We start from the raw sequence: 20,366 nt of genomic DNA, 5'->3' as shown, positions 1-20,366 counted from the left end.
AGACAAGAGAATATTATGAATTTTAGGACAATAATTTAAAGAATTTACATGAAGCAGATACGTACCCAAACAACTATGACTTAACTAAGGAATGGAAAACCTTAACATCCCTCTTACCACTAGAAAAATCATAGGTACAAAACTCGTCACAAAGAAAACACTGAGCCCAGATGTTCAAGGGAGATTTAAATCAAATCTTCAAGGATCAGAGATTTCCAATCTTACACTAACTCTTCCAGAGGATAAACAGGAAGGATTACTTCCTAAGTCATTTTATGAAACTAGCCAAAGCACAGAGCATGGTCAGCAAACACGTGAGAAAGGAAAACTGAAGGCCAATGTCAATCACAGAGACACATCAACAATAACCAATATGTGTTCAAACAAAATTAAGCAGTGGATATATTGGAAAAGAAAATACCTTGTGTTGGGCTTTTCTCAGTAATACTCGGCTGGCTTAACATTAGCAACTAATATATTCACCGCTTTAACATTTCAATGGAAAAAAATAGAATCATCTTTAACGGGGTTAGAAAAAGCAGTTCGCAAAATATTATAGCCATTACGTCAAATCCCCTTAACCAATTAGGAATAGCATGGAATTTCTTTAGGGGTTTCTCTGGCTCAGCTGTAAGAGCATGTGACTCTTGATCTCGGGGTTGTGAGTTCGAGTCCCGCGCTGGGTATAGAGATTACTAAAAAAAATATTAAATAAACTTAAAACAAAAAGAAGGGAACTTCTTTAACTACATAAATAGAATCCACAAAAACTCACAGCAAATATTATGTTTAGTGGTGAAATGTTATAGTATCGCCTTTAAGATCGGACAAGATGGGGTGCCTGGGTGGCTTAGTCAGTCGGGTGTCTGACTTCGGCTCAGGTCATGATCTCGCGGTTTGTGGGTTCGAGCCCCGCGTCGGGATCTGTGCTGACAGCTCAGAGCCTGGAGCCTGCTTTGGATTCTGTGTCTCCCTCTCTCTCTGCCCCTCCCCTGCTCACACTGTCTCTCAGAAATAACATTAAAAAAAAATTTTTTTTTTAAAAAGATCAGACAAGATAAGGGTACCTGTCATTACCACCTTATTCAACATCAAACTGCAAGTCCTAGCCAGTGCGGCAAGAAAAAAACAGCAATAAAATGCATTAGAAAAAAAAAAAAAGACAGAGAAGGAAGAAATAAAACTATTATAAATTTGTAGATGATGACCATGTACATAGCAAATCCAAAGGAGAGCACAGATAAATTATTGCAATTAATAAGTTAATTCAGCAGAGATGCTTGATATAACATCAATAAACAGAAATCAATTCCATTTCCCCAGAAAATATAATTTTAAAATATCGTTTATACTAGGAGTCCAAAATTAAAATACCTGGGAATAAATCTTAAAGACACGAGAATTACCTTAAAGGTAACGATTACAAAATTTCGTCGAGAGACATTTAAGGCATAGGTTAACAGAAACATGACACATTCTTGAGCAGGGACACTCAGCGTGTATGGATGACTACTGTCCTCAAATTGAGCCATCATCACTGCAAACAGAATCAAAATCCCAACAGGTTTTTTTTTTTTTTTAGTTCTACAAACAGAATTTTACATTTATGTAGAACAGTAAGGGCCAAGAATTGTGGAGAATTCTTAATGAAAAAAAGGCGGCGACTTGCCCTGCAAGATACCAAGATTTATGACAAAACCATGGGAATTCGGATTTTGTCATATAACGCAGCGGCAGATAAGGGGCTACTTAATGTGAAAGATGAAACTACAAAGCTTTTATGGAGAGGGCATGGGAGAGCACCATTAGGATCTCAGGGCGAAAAAGGATTTGTTTAACGAGACCAACTGCAACAGAGGGGAAAAGATGAACGAACACGTGTGGCTACGTTACGACGAACTGTTCATGGAAACATACCATAAATGCAGTGGAAAGACAGGTCACAAAATGGGAGACTGTGTTTGCGATACACACAACTCGTACAGGATTAGAGAGAGTATGTACCAAAGAGCGAAAGGAAAATCTTGTAAATATCATAAAGGCAAAAATAAAGTCCGACCACAAGTGGGCAAGGGGCACCTGGGTGGCTCAGTCAGTGAAGCGTCCGACTCTTGGCTTCCGTTCGGGTCGTGATCTTATGGTTCATGAGTTCGAGCCCCACACCGGCTGACGGCATGGAGCCTGCTTAGGAGTCTCTGTCTCCCTCTTTCTCTGCCCCTCCCCTACTCCCTCCCTCTCTCTCTCTCAAAATAAATAAATAAACTTAAGAAAAAAACGGGTAAGCGCTCTGTATGGGCACAGAAGGAGAAACCCACAAACTCACCAAAAAAAAAAAAACCAACATAAAAAGATGAGCCACCTTATTCAGAAGCAGGGCAATGCAAAATATTTACCACGGTAAGATACGACGAGGCACCTCAGAGGAATCGGGTCATCGTCTCCTTTCGGGGTTAAGGAAATAGTGGTCAAAGGACAAGAACTCCGCCTGTTTATCCTGTCACACCAACTACCAAACCCTGCAAAGTCGCACCTGGTGGAGAGGCGCCCGGCAGGTGCTTTCACTGCATCCTGTATCAACCACATACTCTGAGGCGCTAAGTGACTTGCCTCTGAGCCTGCCTTCCACACGCAAACCAATCCACCCGGAGCCCACGCCTCCAACCACCTCCTCTATCTGGTTCTCACACTCCAGACCCCTATCCACCTGCCCTAACCACCCCAGGGCCAGGGACCAAAAACCTGGACACCGTCAGTCCCTCTGGCCCCAGAGCCTGCACAACTCATTCAAGAGAGCCAACTGTCCACCCGCTGGCCCTGTCTCGACAGCTCTGTTCCAGGGAAACCACAATAAAGGCTCTTGCCCACGTTTTCCCATTGTTCCCTCTGCCTGATGGACCCCGGCGCCTCCCCCTTGCAGCCCTGCACGGGCGGCATGGTGCGTCCTGTCTTGAGATTCCAGTTGTAGAACCAACTCTCTTCTCAGGGGCAGTCATTGCCTACGGGGTCTCTCGGGTGGCCCCACCGCACGTGAATGATAATAAGGCCTGTGTTTTGAGACACGCCTCCATGTCCTTGGATCCCCAGACCTACCAATGGAGAGGGACCGTGGAGCAGGAACATTCAGAGACATCTCCGTGAACGCGGACAACTGGCCTCTTCTTTTTTTTTTTTTTTTTAAATAGTTTTATTTATTTTTGAGACAGAGAGAGACAGAGCATGAGCATGGGAGGGGCAGAGAGAGAGGGAGACACAGAATCCAAAGCAGGCTCTAGGCTCTGAGCTGTCAGCACAGAGCCCGACGCGGGGCTCGAACTCACGGACCGTGAGATCATGACCTGAGCTGAAGTCGGACGCTCAACTGACTGAGCCACCCAGGCGCCCCAACTGGCCTCTTCTTAAAAGCACCAGGCAAACCCACTTCCAACATCCCACCATGCTCTCCTGGAGTTTTCTAGAGCGGAGGACCCTCACCCCAGTAGGGTCTCTTGGAATTTATTTGCAAACAGACACATCCTCCGTGGGGTCATTTCCTTTCTGCTCACGGTGCTAGATCACCGGGCGGGGCGGCGGGAGCATTGAGCGAAACCACCCCCAGCATCAAGGGAGGGGGCGGGTCGGCTCCCCTGTAGGCGCAGCTGATACACCACAGGCTGATGGCTGCACAGAGGGACCGCGACTGCCCCGAAGGACTCAGGGTGGGGGGTGCTAGTTGAGGTTCTGACTGTGGCAGATCTGTGGGGAGCAGACCAAGGTGAAGTGACCAGGAGACTGAGCACAGACCTGTTCACCCGGAGGCCGATGCTCTGGGTGGCAGAGCCTGGTGCTGGGTAGTCAAGGTGCCCCGGGGAACAATGTCAGGTCCTGTCTGTCCCGTGGCTAGAATGGCACACACACGGGCATCGGGAGTGTGGGGATTTAGTGACTTCCAGGTTGCAAAGCGGGGTGATCCGAGACAAGGAGGGAGTGGTAGAAATAAAATCTAAGAGGCCCACTAGATGCCCTCCGTTTCCCAGGCTTGAAGAGATTTCGCAGGGCTGCAAAGGGAGCCTGGATCTGCCATCATCACGCGGAATGTGGTTTACCACTCACCGAGTGCCTTTCACGCACTGGGCCCCGGATGGAAAATAAAACCAGAAGAGGCCACGCCTGGTGAACCAAGGAAAGCGCAGGACTAACGTTACCACCAGTGTCCGAGGGCCTGGAACCTCAATGAGCCATTTCAATTTTTCACTGAGCCAATGAACCCACTGGGGAAAACGATGAAGAAGATGAAAAAACATGGCGGCCCCAATGGCTCGGGATGCCGGAAGAAAGCTAGAGCGACGGTCTTACCTGTTAGTGACGTGGTCAACGAGATGCTGCTTGAACGTGAGGCTCCACCTCTTAATGAGGTTCAGCAGAGATGCTTTAAGGGGTCGCACGTCGATTTTCATCCAGCTGTCAAACACCTTGACGGGCTCCAGCCCGCACACTTCTTCGTAGAGCTTTTCGTAGGAGTCGATCTGTGCCTTGAACTGATGGAGGAGAGGGGGGTTCTCTGGAAGGCCATCGTCTGTGTGGGCTTCCATTTCCTCGGCTGTGAGGACACGTCCATACAACAGAAACTGACTCAGAACCTCCTTCCGGTCCTCCACGTAGAGGTAGGAGTATTGGCTGAAAGTGTTCCGATAGCCACTGCAGAGGGCCATCATGCTCTGAACCCTGTCCAGGAGCATGCTCCTCAAGCTGGCCAAGTGGGCCACGCCCTCCATGTCAACCTGGGGTGGGGGGCAAGACCACAGCAGGCGGTTACACCAACACTTTGCACGAGGTCGCGGGGGAAGGCGGGATGGTTGCGAATTTGGTACCTGGTAGTGGAGAGAGCCGTTCTGTGGGGAAAGCCGTGGCACCAAAGACGATATTCCAAAAATGTTGGCCACCAGACCCTCGACGGTGTCGTAGAAGCCACCCTTCACTCCAGACTCCAGGGATGGAGAGAAAACTAATTCTGGTGTCACTAAGCACAGCTGTGCCTCAAATATCGGGGCGAGTCCAGCTTTACTTTCTGAAACACAAGGAAAACACACACACACACACACACACACAAAACAAAGAAGGATGTCAAGACGGGCAACGCGCCATACCCGTTCTCAAAGCACTCGGAACCTTTTTTCCCTTAACACAGGCTGTTTGGGTATAGGAAAAATGGAAATGTAAAATTTGCTAACCCCCCGGAAAAGGTGAGGGGGAACGGTCTTGCAGTGTTTACCGACAGGGGAGCCACTGACATTTCGAATAGGCCAATTCTTGCACAGGGCCGTCCTGGGCATTGTAGGACATTTACCCTCCTGTCCTCGGAGAGCACATCCCAGTGACTGATCAACCCAAGCCAGTCCCCTTCCACGTTCCCAGGTGCCTGGGTCGGGGGAGCGAGGCGGGGGCAGTGGAGAACAGGTTGATTTTGCACAGCTCATTTCTAGGAAGCGGCTGACTTCTTCCTCGGCACTAGCCACACGACCGCATCGGTTGTCAGGAGGTGAACCGAGGCGTTCTTATCAATGGTCGCATAAGCAAATAAATGAAAGACAACTCACAACCCTGGCTGTTCATCCTGTTCCACGAAAACAGAACTGACTTTAATTCTGTAGTCCTACGGTGATAAAAAATTTAAAAACAGTATACATAATTAATGGATCCCTGATTACTTGCTAGACTAACTTGCCCTGCTAAATTTAAATCAAAATATAACACGGAGCAAGATGTTCCAAGTACGAGATTAGCGCTTCAACTTTTATTAATAACCACTTATATTCCCAGGTCGTCTTAACTGGAAATATTCGGGAGACTGTTCCACACAGTATGCTGCGGGTGGTGGAGACTCATCGGAATCCTCATCCCCTTCCTCCCTAGAAGCAGAGGTCAGGGTGGGCACGATTCCCTCCCCAGTGGGATGTGGGGAAAAGCGAGGGCTGCCGTCTCTGGGCTGCAGCCCTTGAGACAGCAGGGGAGTCATCTCTGTGCTCGCTCTTTTCTCCGCTCATGGACTAGAGCCCGGATGTGGCAGTGACCTAGCTCCATCACAGAAATGAAGACAAGGCAGGAACACGAACGTGGGGGAACCTCAGCATGGCAGGAACCCACCCGCTAACCTGAACGCTCACCTGAGTCTAGAACTTGGGGGATAGACCTTTTTGTCCTTTAAGCCACGTTATTGATGGAGTTCTCGTTACCATAGCTTAGCCACTCACCCCAACTAAAGTAACTGGGGGGATCCTCAAAGATAAGTAGGACTAGGGCCTTGCCTTGAAAACTGTAGGGATGATAGGGGCGCCTGGGTGGCTCAGTCCATTGAGCGTCCGACTTCGGCTCAAGTCATGATCTCACACAGTTCGTGAGTTCGAGCCCTGTGTCGGGCTCTGTGCTGACAGCTCAGAGCCTGGAGCCTGTGTCAGATTCTGTGTCTCCCTCTCTCTCTGCCCCTCCTCCACTTGTGCGCTCTCTCTCTCTCTCTCAAAAGTAAATAAACATTAAAAAAAATTGCAGGCATGATAAATTTGCATGACTGGATTCAGGAGGGTCCCATCAAATGCAAATTTAACTTAAGGGAATACATGGTAATTATGCCATCATGGAATCGTTTTTAAAAACACCTATAACATCACACTTTGCATTACGTACTCAGGACATATTCTGCATTACTCTCTGTATGAGATACTGAAAACTTCACAGACCAGGTTGCGTAGGGTTTACAGGAGGTAAAAGACTCATGAGACTGTTTTGACCGTGACATTTCTGTCCCAGGCGCTCTCATGAGAACCGAATCCCTACATGAGACGGAATGACAACGTCGTGACCGTAAAAACCAGATTGTCTCAGTACAGGTCAGTCACTTTGGGACTCAGGAGAGGGAAGAGCATTTCTCGGTAGGGTGGGTAGCATCTAACCTGGGCAGGGTTTGTATTCTGAGAGGCGACAGGGAGTCCAGCCCAAGCCCTGGGAATGGTCCTGGTCTCACCAAGCACAAAAAAGTGGAAATTATAAAGGAAGCAGGGGAGACAGCCCAGGTCGGGAGAGCTAGATGGGCACCGGTCGTGTGTGGAGTCACTATGTTTAGGGACCATTTCTTATGCAGTGCCTATGGCAAGGGTGTTGGGGCATCTTCCTGGACCTTCTAGAGGACATTTGGTTGGTTCTCTATGATGAGCACTGTCAGCGCTGCTCCCCAGAAGCCAGTTCTCTGGTCTCAGTGCCTGCGCTCTGTGCCCCACTGGCTACTCGCCCCCGGGATCCCCCCACCCCGCCACCCCAACCTTGCTGACTATCCTGGAGGCTGTTTCCTGCTGCCTGATCTCCTTGATTTGGAGCTTCCTGCAACCCTGCAAACAAAGACTGTGCCTCTGACCTCAGTCACTCCACTTACCAAGACCACATGGGGTTTGCCTGTCTGAGCTACACCCAGCACCGAGCCTCGCTTCCATCTGTATTCTCAGCCCAGGGGCCTGCACCTGCCGTCTTCCTGGGCTGGGTATCTGGACACTGACCTTGACCTATCCATTTGACCTCTGGATTCTCTCCTTGGGTTGGACTTAATATCTTAAACTCTCATCTCACCTTTATCCTGTGGCTTCAACCTATTCCCCTCGGTCTTTCCCTTTTGATTAATTCTTCAGGGTGATCCTTGCTAAGCTGCTCAGAAGCTATCAGGATATGAAGGGTTGGTTTTGTTTTTGTAAGTAGGCTTCGTGCCCAGTGTAGAGCCCAATGCAGGCCCTGAACTCACCACCTCAAGATCGTGACCTGAGCTGAGATCAAGAGTCGGACACCCAAATGACTGAGCCACCCAGGCGTCCCAGAATGTGAAGGTTTAATTCAGCTTCTTCCTGAACGCTTCTGCTCTTTCCATCCCATGACTTCCTAGCCAAGGTTGGCCCTGACTGTATCCTCGACACTGTGCACCTTAACTCAGTTGTATCCATCAGAAATTCAAAACGATTTTTAACCACTTCAGACAATGCCCATTACCCTTCTTAACATTCCTTTTCCTCCTGAAAGCGACCTCATCCCCAGCTGGTCTGACCCTTTTCACATAGAAACACTCTGTTTCTTCCACTTAACCTGGCTACTGCCTGTGTTCTCGAAAGGCCACAGAAAGAGAGTACATTAAGCTTGAAGGCACAAAACGTCCCCCTCCCAATACCACGAGGCAAGCCCAGACTCGAACCCACAACCCCGAGATCAAGAGTCGCACACTTTCCCGACTAAGCCAGCCAGGCACCCCCTGAAGCTTTATTTGGATTGAACTGGCATTTATGGTTTTGCTTTTGCTAAGGGCTTCACTATCTGAGAGCCTGGTTTATCACCTGAGTTTTAAAGAGAGAGAAATCTTTTCTCTGGGAACAATTCAGAAACTCAATACCTTTGCTATTCTCCTGTGTGTAGCTCACAAAACATCCACAACATTTTGGGAAAAGTCACAAAGCACTCGATCACACTTCACTTTTGTTCAACAGGTGCCACTGTTATCTTTGTGGCAATAACACACATCCATAAGCCAGTACATACCAGTGTTTTCCAGAAGGTATTTGAGGGAGCACTCAATGGCAAGAAAAAATCCGTCCAGCAACATATCATCTATGTACTTAACATAAGCCTTCCAGATATTAGAGGTTGGGTCCGCGGCAAACAGACCTAGGTTTTCCTACAAAATAAAGAAGAACGGATTGAAACCATGTTGAATAATATGGAAGGACTGGTCTAGTTCTCATTGACGGGAATGAAAACAACCTAGAGGGGGGGAGAAAAGCATTCTCGTGAAAAGTTTGCTATCACGTGGATGTTGAATCCATACTGTCTAATGGGTTTAATCATTGATCGAAAGGATCACAAAGTTAATCCGTGAAGGGCAGATGGGGTCTCATCCTGTCCCTGAAAAAGGAGGAGGGGGCCGGGCCACTTTCCCAGGAAAGATGGGACAGAGGGTGTTGATTTATAAGTGCTGACGGGTACGCCGTGGAGAAGCAATATCAAGGCGGGAGTCAGGGCAGAGACAAAAAGGGACACTATGGATAGAGGGCTTGGTGATTGAAGGCGTGTAAGAACTTTGGGGTTCAAGCAAGTAAAGCATTTCCTGGCGAGTCCTCAGAAATGAGCTGGAGGGGTTTGCTCAGGGCAGTTGCTATTAAAAGCAGCCGGCTGATTCAGAAAACGTACACACATCAAGGAATGCGTGCGTGCTCTCTCCCTCCTCCCTGATCTGGTGGCGTGGGGCACACACAGCCCACCTACCGCCATCATTTTCATTATTAAGCCTTCTGACATCGACTTTCTACTTATCGCACATTTTCAAAGAAAGTGGTAACTACTCTGAAGAGGTACGTTTTTTAGGCGACTCACGCCCCTTTACAAACATTTCCACGTATAAACCCCCTTGAATTAAAAAACAAAAAATCTCATACCGGCGCCTGGGTGGCTCAGTGGGTTAAGCCTCTGACTCTTGATCTCTGCTCAGGTTCACGATCTCACCGTTGATGAGATCGGACCCCATACCCGGCTCTGCACTGGAAGTGTGGAGCCTGCTTGAGATCCCCTCTCACTCTTTCTCTGTGCATGCAGAGCGCGTGCATACCCTCCTCTGCGTGTGCTCTCTCCCAAAAATAAATTTTAAAAAATCTCATTCTTTATTAAATTTTTTTTAACGTTAATTTTTGAGAGAGAAAGGGAACACAAGCAGGGGAGAGGCAGAGAGAGAGAGAGAGGGAGACACAGAATCCAAAGCAGGCTCCAGGCTCCGAGCTGTCAGCACAGAGCCCGACGCGGGGCTCAAACCCGTGTACCGCAAGATCATGACCTGAGCCGTCAGACGCTTAACCAACTGAGCCACCCAGGCGCCCCTCATAGATTCTTAAATGCAGAGAACTGAGGATTGATGGAGAGACGTGGGTGGGGGATGGGCTAGATGGGCATTAAGGAGGGCATCTGTTGGGATGAGCCCCGGCTGTTGTATGTAAGTGATGCATCACCAAATTCTACTCCTGAAACCAATGTTGCACTGTGTGTTAACTAACTAGAAGTTAAATAAAATATTGAAAAAAAAAAAAGTCTCACGATCCTGTCTTTACATGATAAAACTCTAAAATTCCCAAAATGCATTAACATACCCCTTTCCTTCCTACGCAGGTAGAAGAGTTTCTGAATGATTTAAAGCCCAACATCACACAAATCACAACACAGTGACAATAGAGAGTCGTTCTCGGGTATTAGTAAGCCCGTATGTCTGTTTGCTTCTTTACTGTGTAAAACATTCAGTTCTGACTGCTCTGTACGGTTTTATCTCCTCAACGTCATGCTCTCAGTATAGCTCTCCGTACCTTTCGACTCTTTACCTCAAATCTACTATGGTCTGGGGCGGGGGGGCAAAACTGTTGGAATTTCTGTGAACCAAGAAGAAACGGCTCCAGTTTCCGATTTTCTGGCCAAGACAGAGGGGTGAGATCAGACCTGTCCGTCCGCAACACAGATGCAGCTATGGCAGATGCAGCACAAGAAACCATTCTTGGGGGGCAATTAGATAACAGGAACACGGGGCTGTGCTCCTTGGGAGAAGGGGAATACACACACACACACACACACACACACACACACACGTGTGCGCCGTGAGTTTCACAAACCACCTGGCTCCCGACCTAGAGGCACTTTCCCAACCATGGCATGGAGAAGTAGACCGCAGTGACAGGGTCCTTCCTGATGGGCAGAAGACCACCCAGCAGTTGGGGTTTGGGGCTACTGAGATTGCCGAATCTTCTGGAGTCTCTGGGTGGTAAGCCGCACATCCTTAGGGCCAGACTCTGCGAGGCCTGGTAGAGAACAGTTGCCAGGGTGCCGTGAAGCTGCATGGAGACTGTGTGGGCCTGCGGTAATATACCTGGGAATATCCGGTAATATATCTGGAAAATATCTGTGTGCCTTCGGACATAAATGAGGACATCTTACAGATAGCCCAGGCACATTCTGCTGAGCCCCCAGCAACACCGTGCTTGGGGGTTAGAGCTGCTTTGTCCTAGAGTCAGGCCCCCTCGGACCCACCCTCACAAAGCTTAAAACCGAGCCTCGGCAGGACCAGCTGACCCACCAGTAAGTCAACTGCCTGCCAGGGCAAAACATGAACCCTTTAAGGGGACTAACACTCAGATCCTAAAGTGGCATCCGACATGACTAAGATATAATACGAAAAAATCACTAGACACGCAAAGAAGCAGGAGAGTGTAACCGAGAGAGGAAACAATCACCAACAACATACTCAGCAAATAGCCGCCATACCAATCCGGGGATGCCTGTTCCTAAGACTTGTTTCATGGAGACAAAAAGGAACTTCTGTCACATTAAAAACAAAAACAGACGCAGAAAATAAAACGGATGTTAGAATCAGGAGACAAGCATGGCATAATTTGATTAGAAACTCAAATTTGGGGCGCTTGGGTGGCTCAGTGGGTTAAGCGGCCGACTTTGTTTGGCTCAGGTCACGATCTCATGGTTCACGAGTTCGAGCCCTGCCTCGGGCTCTGTGCTGATGGCTCGGAGCCTGGAGCCTGCTTCGGATTCTGCGTCTCCCTCTCTCTCTGCCCCTCCCCCGCTCATGCTCCATGTCTCTCTCTCTGTCAAAAATAAATAACACACTTAAAAAATTTTTCTTCATTAAAAAGAGAGAAAAGAAACTCCTCAAATTTAATGAAAAACAGGTTCAATAAGCCCACATACTCCAAGCTGGGTGAACAGAAAATAAACCTATTTAGGCACATTGTAGTGAGGCAGAAAAAAGAAGTCCAAGGATTTTTAAAAAAAAGAGTCTATTAAAAGAAGCCTGGGAGAAACAATACTCTGCATGTGCAGGAGCAAAGACACCAAGTGCAGCTGGCTTCGCATCAGAAACATTGGAGGGGAGGAGACAAGGAAATAACTTTTGTAGGGAAAATAAAACCGTCTACGCAGAATTCTGTATCTAATGAAACTATCCGTCAAGACCAGAAGTGAAACAAGGACATCTCAGATACACAAAAACTGAGAGAATGTGTCGTTAGCAGACTGGAACAGCAAGAAAAACTGAATGGTGTTCTTCAGGCTGCAGAGAAATGACTACAGGTGGCAAGTCAGTTTTACAGAAGAGGGGAAAAAAAACAAGTCTGGAAATGGCGAGTATGTGGGTGGATCTAAAACACCAGAAGTATTTTTTTCTTGAGTTGTTTTCTAACGTTTATTCGTTTCTGAGAGATGGAGAGAGACAGAGTATGAGTGGGGGAGGGGCAGAGAGAGAGGGAGACACAGAATCGGAAGCAGGCTCCGGGCTCCGAGCTGTCCGCCCAGAGCCCGACGCGGGGCTCGAACCCACGGACCGTGAGATCATGACCTGAGCCGAAGTCAGACGCTTCACCGACTGAGCCACCCAGGAGTCCCTTTTCTTGAATTTTTAAGGCAAAAATATAGAATACTCTACAAGGCCTGGGATTTAGTGTGGGATTTGTTACACACACACACACACACCCCAACAGTACCAAAGATGAACGGGGGTGTTTGAATTGAACCATACTGTGGCTACGTTCCTATATTTCATGGGAAAACAATCACCGATTGTAATTAGAGACCTATAACCCACAACAACCACTGCAAATGTAATGCAATGACAGCATCATTAAAGTAAAAGATGGAATACCCATTGAGAAATCAGATTAGGATATTTTTAAAAATAGAGAATAACAGGGGCGCCTGGGTGGCTCAGTCAGTTGAGTGTCTGACCTCAGTTCAGGTCATGATCTCGCGGTTTGTGAGTTCGAGCCCCACGTCGGGCTCTGTGCTAACAGCTCAGAGCCCGGAGCCTGCTTCGGATTGTGTGTCTCCTCCTCTCTCTGCCCCTCCCATGCTCATGCTCTGTCTCTATCTCTCAATAATAAATAAACATTAAGTAAAAAAAAAATAGCGAATAACAAGAAGGAAGGAACAGAGGAGCAGAACAACACAACAGAGATGAAGCAAACAGGAAATAGCCAGATGGTAGGGCTAAATCCAAGCACACCCATAATTACACTAACCGTAATAGTCTAAACAACCCAGTTAATAGGCACAGTTGTTAGGAAAGTAAGTTTCTACTATACTGTCTATAAGAGAAGGAATCAGAAAGTCATGATATTATAAATGTGTCTGTATTAAAAGAGCATCACAAACTTGATGAAAACTCGGACCGCACTAAAGGTTTAGTCAAATCACCCAAAGTCACAGGCGGAGATGTTAACACGGCCCTTTCAGTAATTGGTAGAACAGACAGACAGGAAATCCTGAAACCATACAGAGGATCTGAACAACAGTATCAACCACTTTGAACTTTAACGGAGATTCATAGAGCACTACACCCAACAATGGAAGAATGAAGGCATTGTCAAGTGTACAAGGAATGTGCAGTAAGATGGGACAGTATTCTAGGTCATGGAACAAGTTTTGGTGAATTCCAAATGATTTGGATCTTACAGAGTACTTTCTCTGGCCACAACTGGACTGAACTCAAGGTCGATTTCACTAAGCTATCCAGAGAAGCCCTGAACATATGGAAACGAAACAGTGTGCTTCCAAATGACCATTACACAATGAGTCACGAGCAGAAAAATTTAAGAGTGAGTGACAATGCAAATGAGGCACATGAAATTTGTGGAATGCAACTAAAGTACAGCTAAGAGAGAAAATTACATCAAATGCTTGTATCAGAAAAGAAGAAAGGCTTAGAATCAATACCCTAAGTTTCTGCCCTTGGCGGGTAGGGGGAGAATGAAAAGGGGAGAACAACCTCAAATTAAAGAAAGAAAGGATAAAGCACAAAGAACAGAAATTAATGAACTAGAGGGGCGCCTCAGTGGCTCAGTTGGTTAAGTGTCCAACTATTGATTTTGGCTCAGGTCACAATCTCGCAGTTTGTGAGTTCGAGCCCCGAGTCGGGCTCCGAGCTGACAGTGCAGAGCCTGCTTGGGGTCCCCTCTCCACCCCCTCTCTGCCCCTCCTCTGATCGTGCTCTCTCTCTCGCTCTCTCAAAATCAAGAAATAAAACTTAAAAACAAAGAAATTAATGAATTAGAAAACAGATAAATAAAATTAACAGAGTCAAAGTACAGCATGCTACTGTGATTCAAACCACAGCTAATCAAAAATAGCAACTCTGATCCATTACGGACTCTAGGGTTCTGTACCTGGCATCTCCTTCTAGGTCCTCGGGGTTTGGCGTGGGACTTAGGTCATGCGGTGACACCGTTACGACAGTATTAATTTTGACGCACTGGTACCAGAATGTGACTTTTCTCTCTACCGATCTGTTAGCTTTAGTTCTCTCGCTCGCGCTATAAACTTCTACCCTGAATGCAGAAGTCACGGGATCTGTTGAGCGTTCTAATTTTCAAATCACTTACTGCATCCAAACACTTCCTGACGCTTTCCCTCTGCTAGTGGTAGGCGCATCCGACAGGCTGGTTATTACCTGAACGAGGGCATGAATCTTAAGTCCAGATTCTTTGATGAGATCGTAGTATTTTTCCATCCGGTTGCGCTGGTCATCCATGGAAAGGAGACATTCCTTTTTTCCATCTTTTCTCTTAAATATCGGAGACACCCATGTTTTCATGATGTTTTGAATCTCTTCCACGTTGTCTTGGGCTTTCTGAATCCTTTGTTCGAGATCATGAACGCTGTCGGTGATTTGAATGACATAATCCCAAATGCCTGCTCCCCAAAAGAAATACATTCAATTGAGAGAGTTAAAGGTCTAGTCGCTACGGAAGGTACGGATTTAATATCTGTAGGTTTCAAAAGGCTTTCTTGCACAAGTTATTTTGTTAGCACCAGAGTCTTTTTCTTCCTGGCTGTGTTGAAAAGCCAATGTTTACCATCACCCTGCTTATGGAGGAAAAGAAACGAGGAGCTAATGCTTACCAACCAAGTGCACAGAAATCGTCATAGTTGCTGGGGCACACCAGTGCACCATCATGATTGTATTTGGGTTATGGACCTTCTGAAAAGCACTTTCGCCTCATTAAATGTTGAAAACAGGGGCGCCTGGGTGGCTCAGTCGGTTAAGCATCCGACTTCGGCTCAGGTCATGATCTCCGTGAGTCCGAGCCCCGTGTCGGGCTCTGTGCTGACAGCTCAGAGCCTGGAGCCTGCTTCTGATTCTGTGTCTCCCTCTCTCTCTGACCCTCCCCCGTTCGTGCTCTGTCTCTGTCTCAAAAATAAACATTAAAAAAAAATTTAAAAAAAAATGTTGAAAACATTGCTCCCTCTTGCACATAAAATAAAGTTCTAACTCGTTTAATATGGCGTTCCAAGACTTCTGTGAGTTGATGGTGACCTCCTTTGCAAACATGAACTCTTTCGAGGACTCTAATGAGAATTAATCTCCCTCCCCTGTGATTTGGCACACTTTATTTTTAACTCTGTGAAGGCTTTTTATCATAGCCTGTCTTGGGTGATTTATGGTTGTACATATGTCTGTGGGTCCCACTAAACGTGAGTTCTTTGAGGGTAGGAGCCACGTCCCATACACCTCATATTCCAAGTGCCGTTGAGGTCCCTTACATAGTAGCCTGCAAAAGTTAATCCATCAATGAAAGTAGTGAATTGGAAGAAACACAAGAAATAAATCATGGTACCCTCACTTAAGATGTCTACAATCTAGGGGTGCTTGGCTGGCTCAGTCGGTGGGACATGGGACTCTTGATCTCAAGGTCATGAGTTTGAGCCCCATGTTGGGGGTAAAGATTATTTAATAAATAAAAAAAAGTTTTAAAAAAAGGTGTCTATATTTTAGTGACAAAAATTAAGTGACAGTGACGATATAAGAAAAGCCCTCATTCACGGAGTGCCCAATATATGTTGGAGACCTCAGGGTATGTCACACAAACCCTGAGCCTCCCCAAACGAGGTGGTGGCAACATCTTCTCAGTCTACCAATCATATCCAAAGAGAAGGAAGAAAAGGAATACTAGCCCTTCTTGCCTTCTCTGCTTTGGATACATGTCTCAGAGGCTAGGCTTGTGTTTCAAGCTCAAATCCGGTTACTGGGGGAGTCATTCAAGTTCTACCAACTTTATCAGGATCCTGACCCCCAACCCCCTCCCCAGATTCCAGGCAGTGCCCTGCTACCTTCCGTTTTCCAGTTCAGAGTCTCTTCTGCAGCTTTCAGGCAGAGATCGATATTCCCCAGCTCTTTCTCCAGTAATGGCAATTCCACCTCTACGAGAGTTTTCATAATCTTGTTGTACCAATTCGCCATCAGTTCCAACTTCGCCACGAGCTGCCGGTAGAATTCCCTGGAGGAGAACATGGCTGCTGCTGTCTGAGGAACATGTCGCATCTGCCTCGATTCAAGATAACTCATTTCCTTCAGCACTGAAGTCAGCTGGAAGAGCAAATCGGCATTAAAGTGGTTACAGCTCCGTGGCAGTAGAGGGTGGCAATCATCAGTCAAGGACTAGAAAACCCCAGGAGCCCAAAGACCTTCGTGACGGGCCCCTTCGTAACGTTTGCTCCTACCTGCTCCTTCCATCTAGAGAAGGGACACTGAGTTTTGAAATTGAGAAAGCAGAGGACTCAGACGCAGCAAGGCTTACCAAGTCCGTCAAGTCCGTCAATCCCAAAGAGTAACAAAAACAACGCTGGACAGATTACCCTGATGCTTTCGGGCACATGGCGGATGCAGTGACGGGCTCACCAATGAGGTCACGCACACACAGACACGGACAGAACTGAGAGGAGATGCTATTGTACGAGTTTAATTGTTAAATGGAACCATTGGAAACAGCCCTTCGTTTCTGTGAGCCTGTGCCAGCACGCCTTTGTGTCACCCAGTCCTCTCTGAACGTCTGTGGGCACGGAGTTCAGTGGAACTGAAGGGTGAGAGGTGAAGCAGACGTGGGCCAATGGAAAAAGAGACCTCTGGCTGGGTTGCTAGGTATTGGGGTCTTCGCTATTTATTGCGTTTACCTCTGAACCCACGAGGACAGATGTGTATTAGTGTGGGCAACAAAACACCCCAGAGATACTTCCCACCCGTCTCCCACTCCCCTCCCCTTTGCATGGAGACACCTGGGCTCCCAGCTCTCCTCGCAGTGGCTCTGGGTCAGTGCTCCGCTGCAGCCCAGCCAACCCTACTCAGGATGAAGGCAAATGCTAACCATCTGGTGGGGAAATGGCTTCAGTCTCCTACTTTGTTTGAAATAAGCTCAAGACGGATATTAAAAATTCAAGTGTAAAAACTGAAAACAGAAAATTAAAACATCAGGGCTACTTATATAATACTGAGGTGAAGAAGGCCCTTCCAAACATACAACCGGAAAATAAAATATAAAAGGTTGCAGGCATTAAATATCGTTCACGTAATAAAACGGCACATTTCAACAGGTCTGAAACATATGCAATGGATTTCTTAATATGCGACAAATATTTCCCAAATATTCTAACAAATTCACAGGAAAAGAGGGCACTTCCACTCCGAAGTGGGCAAGAGACACGAACAAGTGATTTGTAGAAGAACTATGACCGGCCAATGAACAGATGAGAAGGTTCTACTTTACTAGTGGCCAAATAAATACAAATTAAAACAATGTTGAGAACTATATTTAGTTCAACAGGCTAGGGGTGATTTGAAGAAATGGATATCTTCCTGGAAGAGATATGACTGAGTTCCATCTTCCTGAAGAACCAATTGATAATGTATATGTGAATCCTCACAATGTGAACACCCTTTACCCCATTTCCAGGCCTTTATCCCACATAAATCATCGAGGACGGGCACAACAATAACTAAGAATGTTTCCTGTAGCTTTATTTATACTGTATTTTATTTCTTTCCAACATGCTTCAATGTTAAGATTCTCTATTATTTCATTTCCAACCAGGGAAGAAAAATGCGGTTAAACTATAAACACGTGCCATTTTCAGAGATGCGAAGATGTAACAAAAAAAGAAAAAGTATATCTTTCGATCAGTGAAATACAGATTGATAAAACGAGAAAATAATTTCAATATCCCATAATAGGGCATTTAAAACACTTTAAATAATTTGCAAAAGAATTTTTTTTCTGGCCCCAGAGGGGCAGATCTGATCATGTCCCTCTAGAATGATACACGTGTTACTGTCCATTCTTACTAGCACGGCCACTGTCATGTTGCTCGAAGCTGGAAACAGGGACACATACAGCTCCTCTTTGACTTGTGTTTGGTTGTCTCCCCTTAACTCACTTTATAATTCAGGTATTCCCTCTCCCCCTTTCTTCTCTCTTTCACTCTCCGCTCTTTCCTTCTATCACCTACGAACACTTCGAAAGTGCCTACTATGTGCTGCACACTGGGAGAGAGAAAGAGTCCTTGCTCTGGCGTATACAGAGGAAGAGTGGTCCATCCTCAAAACTGTCTCGTCCTGAGGGCTTCATTCTTACAGTTATAACCTCTGGACTGTGGCTTCGTGGGTAACCCAGTCCCTCCTCTGTTTGGGCATTTAACAATCAACATTGCTCACGGTGAATGCCGATAAAATTAGGCCAAGGAGTTAAATGAGTCAAACGACAGGCTTATGTGCTACCAAAGTGAAGAAATGGACCCTCCAACCCCCTTTGTTGACTCTGATCACCGTCAGAGTCGATGTTCTACTTAAACTGTAATTTTCTCAAAAGACACTCACATGCTATCAGCTTAGTTTCCGGCTCTCTCTACCTCGAGAACATGCCATTGATACAGAAGTCAGTGACTGCGTTTAGCTCAGCATGGCCTATGCTTTTAAGTTGGTTTTTTTTTTTTTTCCGATATACTTCCTGATATGGGCTGGCTTTTGGTTATCACGTTCTCTGGCATGAAGTTTTCCACATTGCTACAGCCCACGGTGGTCTTCAACTCTTCTGATCGCCTAGAGCAGGGCCTCTCAATCTCAGCACTCCTGACATTTTCAGACAAAAACTCTTGCTTGTGGGGTGCCATCCTGAGTGTCGTGGGAAGTTTAGCTGCATCCTTAAGAATCTGCTCATCCTACACCATTGGCACCCAGTCCATGACGGACAACCCAAAATATCTCCAAGGGGACTAAATTGCCCCAGGTGAGAACCAGTAATCTAGAGTCTTATTTCCAAAGCTACTCCAAGGAGATTTATCACATATAATCTAATAAAGGTAGACTTTTGCATGTTGAGGTCCTAGCTCCCAACTAGCTGGTGGGTTCCTTGAGGGCAGGCGTAGCAATACCTGTTACCTATTTAAATACTTTCTCGAATTCCAGATGGTGCACACCTAGAATAGGATATGTAAACTTTTGGATGAGTTTATCTTTTTAAAAAAAAATTTTTTTTTAATGTTTATTTATTTTTGAGACAGAGAGAGACAGAGCATGAACGGGGGAGGGGCAGAGAGAGAGGGAGACACAGAATCGGAAGCAGGCTCCAGGCTGTGAGCCATCAGCCCAGAGCCTGACACGGGGCTCGAACTCACGAACCGTGAGATCGTGACCTGAGCTGAAGTCGGACGCTCAACCGACTGAGCCACCCAGGCGCCCCTGGATGAGTTTATCTTGAACGCAATTACCGTTCTAACTTTGTATGTGGAGTCGAGTTCATAACAAAGCTGTTATCACCCAACTATGAAAGTTAAAAACATATTCTGCTGTATTTTCTGTTGTGCAAAACTGACACAAACGTATTGACCAACCACAGAGAAAAATGAGGACACTGGACAACGTAAGGAAACAACGCACCGCGGGATTCATCCCGAAAGGGAGATCCGGGGTGGAAATTCTCTCGGGCAGCTTCTGCAATTTCTTATAAAACGCCTCTGTTGCCTTTGAAATCAGCAGAGTTAAAGGAGTCTCTTCAGGAACCCACAAGGAAATTCCTGCTGCCTTACCTGTGGGTTAAAGTTGACGGCGATCTGCTTCGTCTCTGGGTCACGTTTCAGAAGCGGCTGGGAAAGATTGTACTGTGACTTCTCCGACACGGCCTGACACCAGTCTTCATAAAGTCTCGTCTCGTACCTGCGAGGACCAGAGACAACAGTCACCTCTGAAGCACCCTCCCAGCGCCTGGCAATGACCCGCTAAAGACAGAGATCTATTAATGTGTATATGACCTAGATATCTACATAGGTATATGTGCACATCTATAGCAAAAACTGAAGGTACCATCAGTAAAATGCCTGGCTACGTTCTTAGGTCAAAGTCATTGACTCGGCTTTCAAAAGGTAGCACAGCTGAAATGAGAACCTGGTCGAGAGGCTCCATGCAATCTTTAGAGGAGATAAAGGGAGTTGTGATTAGTTTCATTAACCACGGGAAGAACTTGTTGGGCAAGATTTGCTCTCACCCTAATCTTCATGCAGCTCAG

At 46.5% G+C, this 20,366-nt stretch overlaps 1 protein-coding gene across 1 annotated transcript in view; it reads right to left on the bottom strand.

Annotated features, from left to right (window-relative positions):
* DNAH9 (dynein axonemal heavy chain 9) overlaps positions 1 to 20,366 on the bottom strand; it is a 334,173-nt gene that overhangs the window by 273,437 nt on the left and 40,370 nt on the right. The window contains exons 12-17 of the mRNA XM_027047332.2: positions 19,891 to 20,017; positions 16,147 to 16,402; positions 14,486 to 14,727; positions 8,542 to 8,677; positions 4,848 to 5,044; positions 4,333 to 4,757 (exon numbers count right to left, since the gene is read on the bottom strand). Of these exons, the coding sequence (XP_026903133.2) occupies positions 4,333 to 4,757; positions 4,848 to 5,044; positions 8,542 to 8,677; positions 14,486 to 14,727; positions 16,147 to 16,402; positions 19,891 to 20,017 (1,383 nt within the window). The remainder of the gene's footprint in view (positions 1 to 4,332; positions 4,758 to 4,847; positions 5,045 to 8,541; positions 8,678 to 14,485; positions 14,728 to 16,146; positions 16,403 to 19,890; positions 20,018 to 20,366) is intronic.

This window comes from Acinonyx jubatus, chromosome E1 (assembly GCF_027475565.1).
Source record: "Acinonyx jubatus isolate Ajub_Pintada_27869175 chromosome E1, VMU_Ajub_asm_v1.0, whole genome shotgun sequence".
Classification (NCBI taxonomy): domain Eukaryota; kingdom Metazoa; phylum Chordata; class Mammalia; order Carnivora; family Felidae; genus Acinonyx; species Acinonyx jubatus.
Note: the sequence above shows the minus strand (reverse complement) of the source record. Positions and strands in the feature narration are given on the sequence as shown.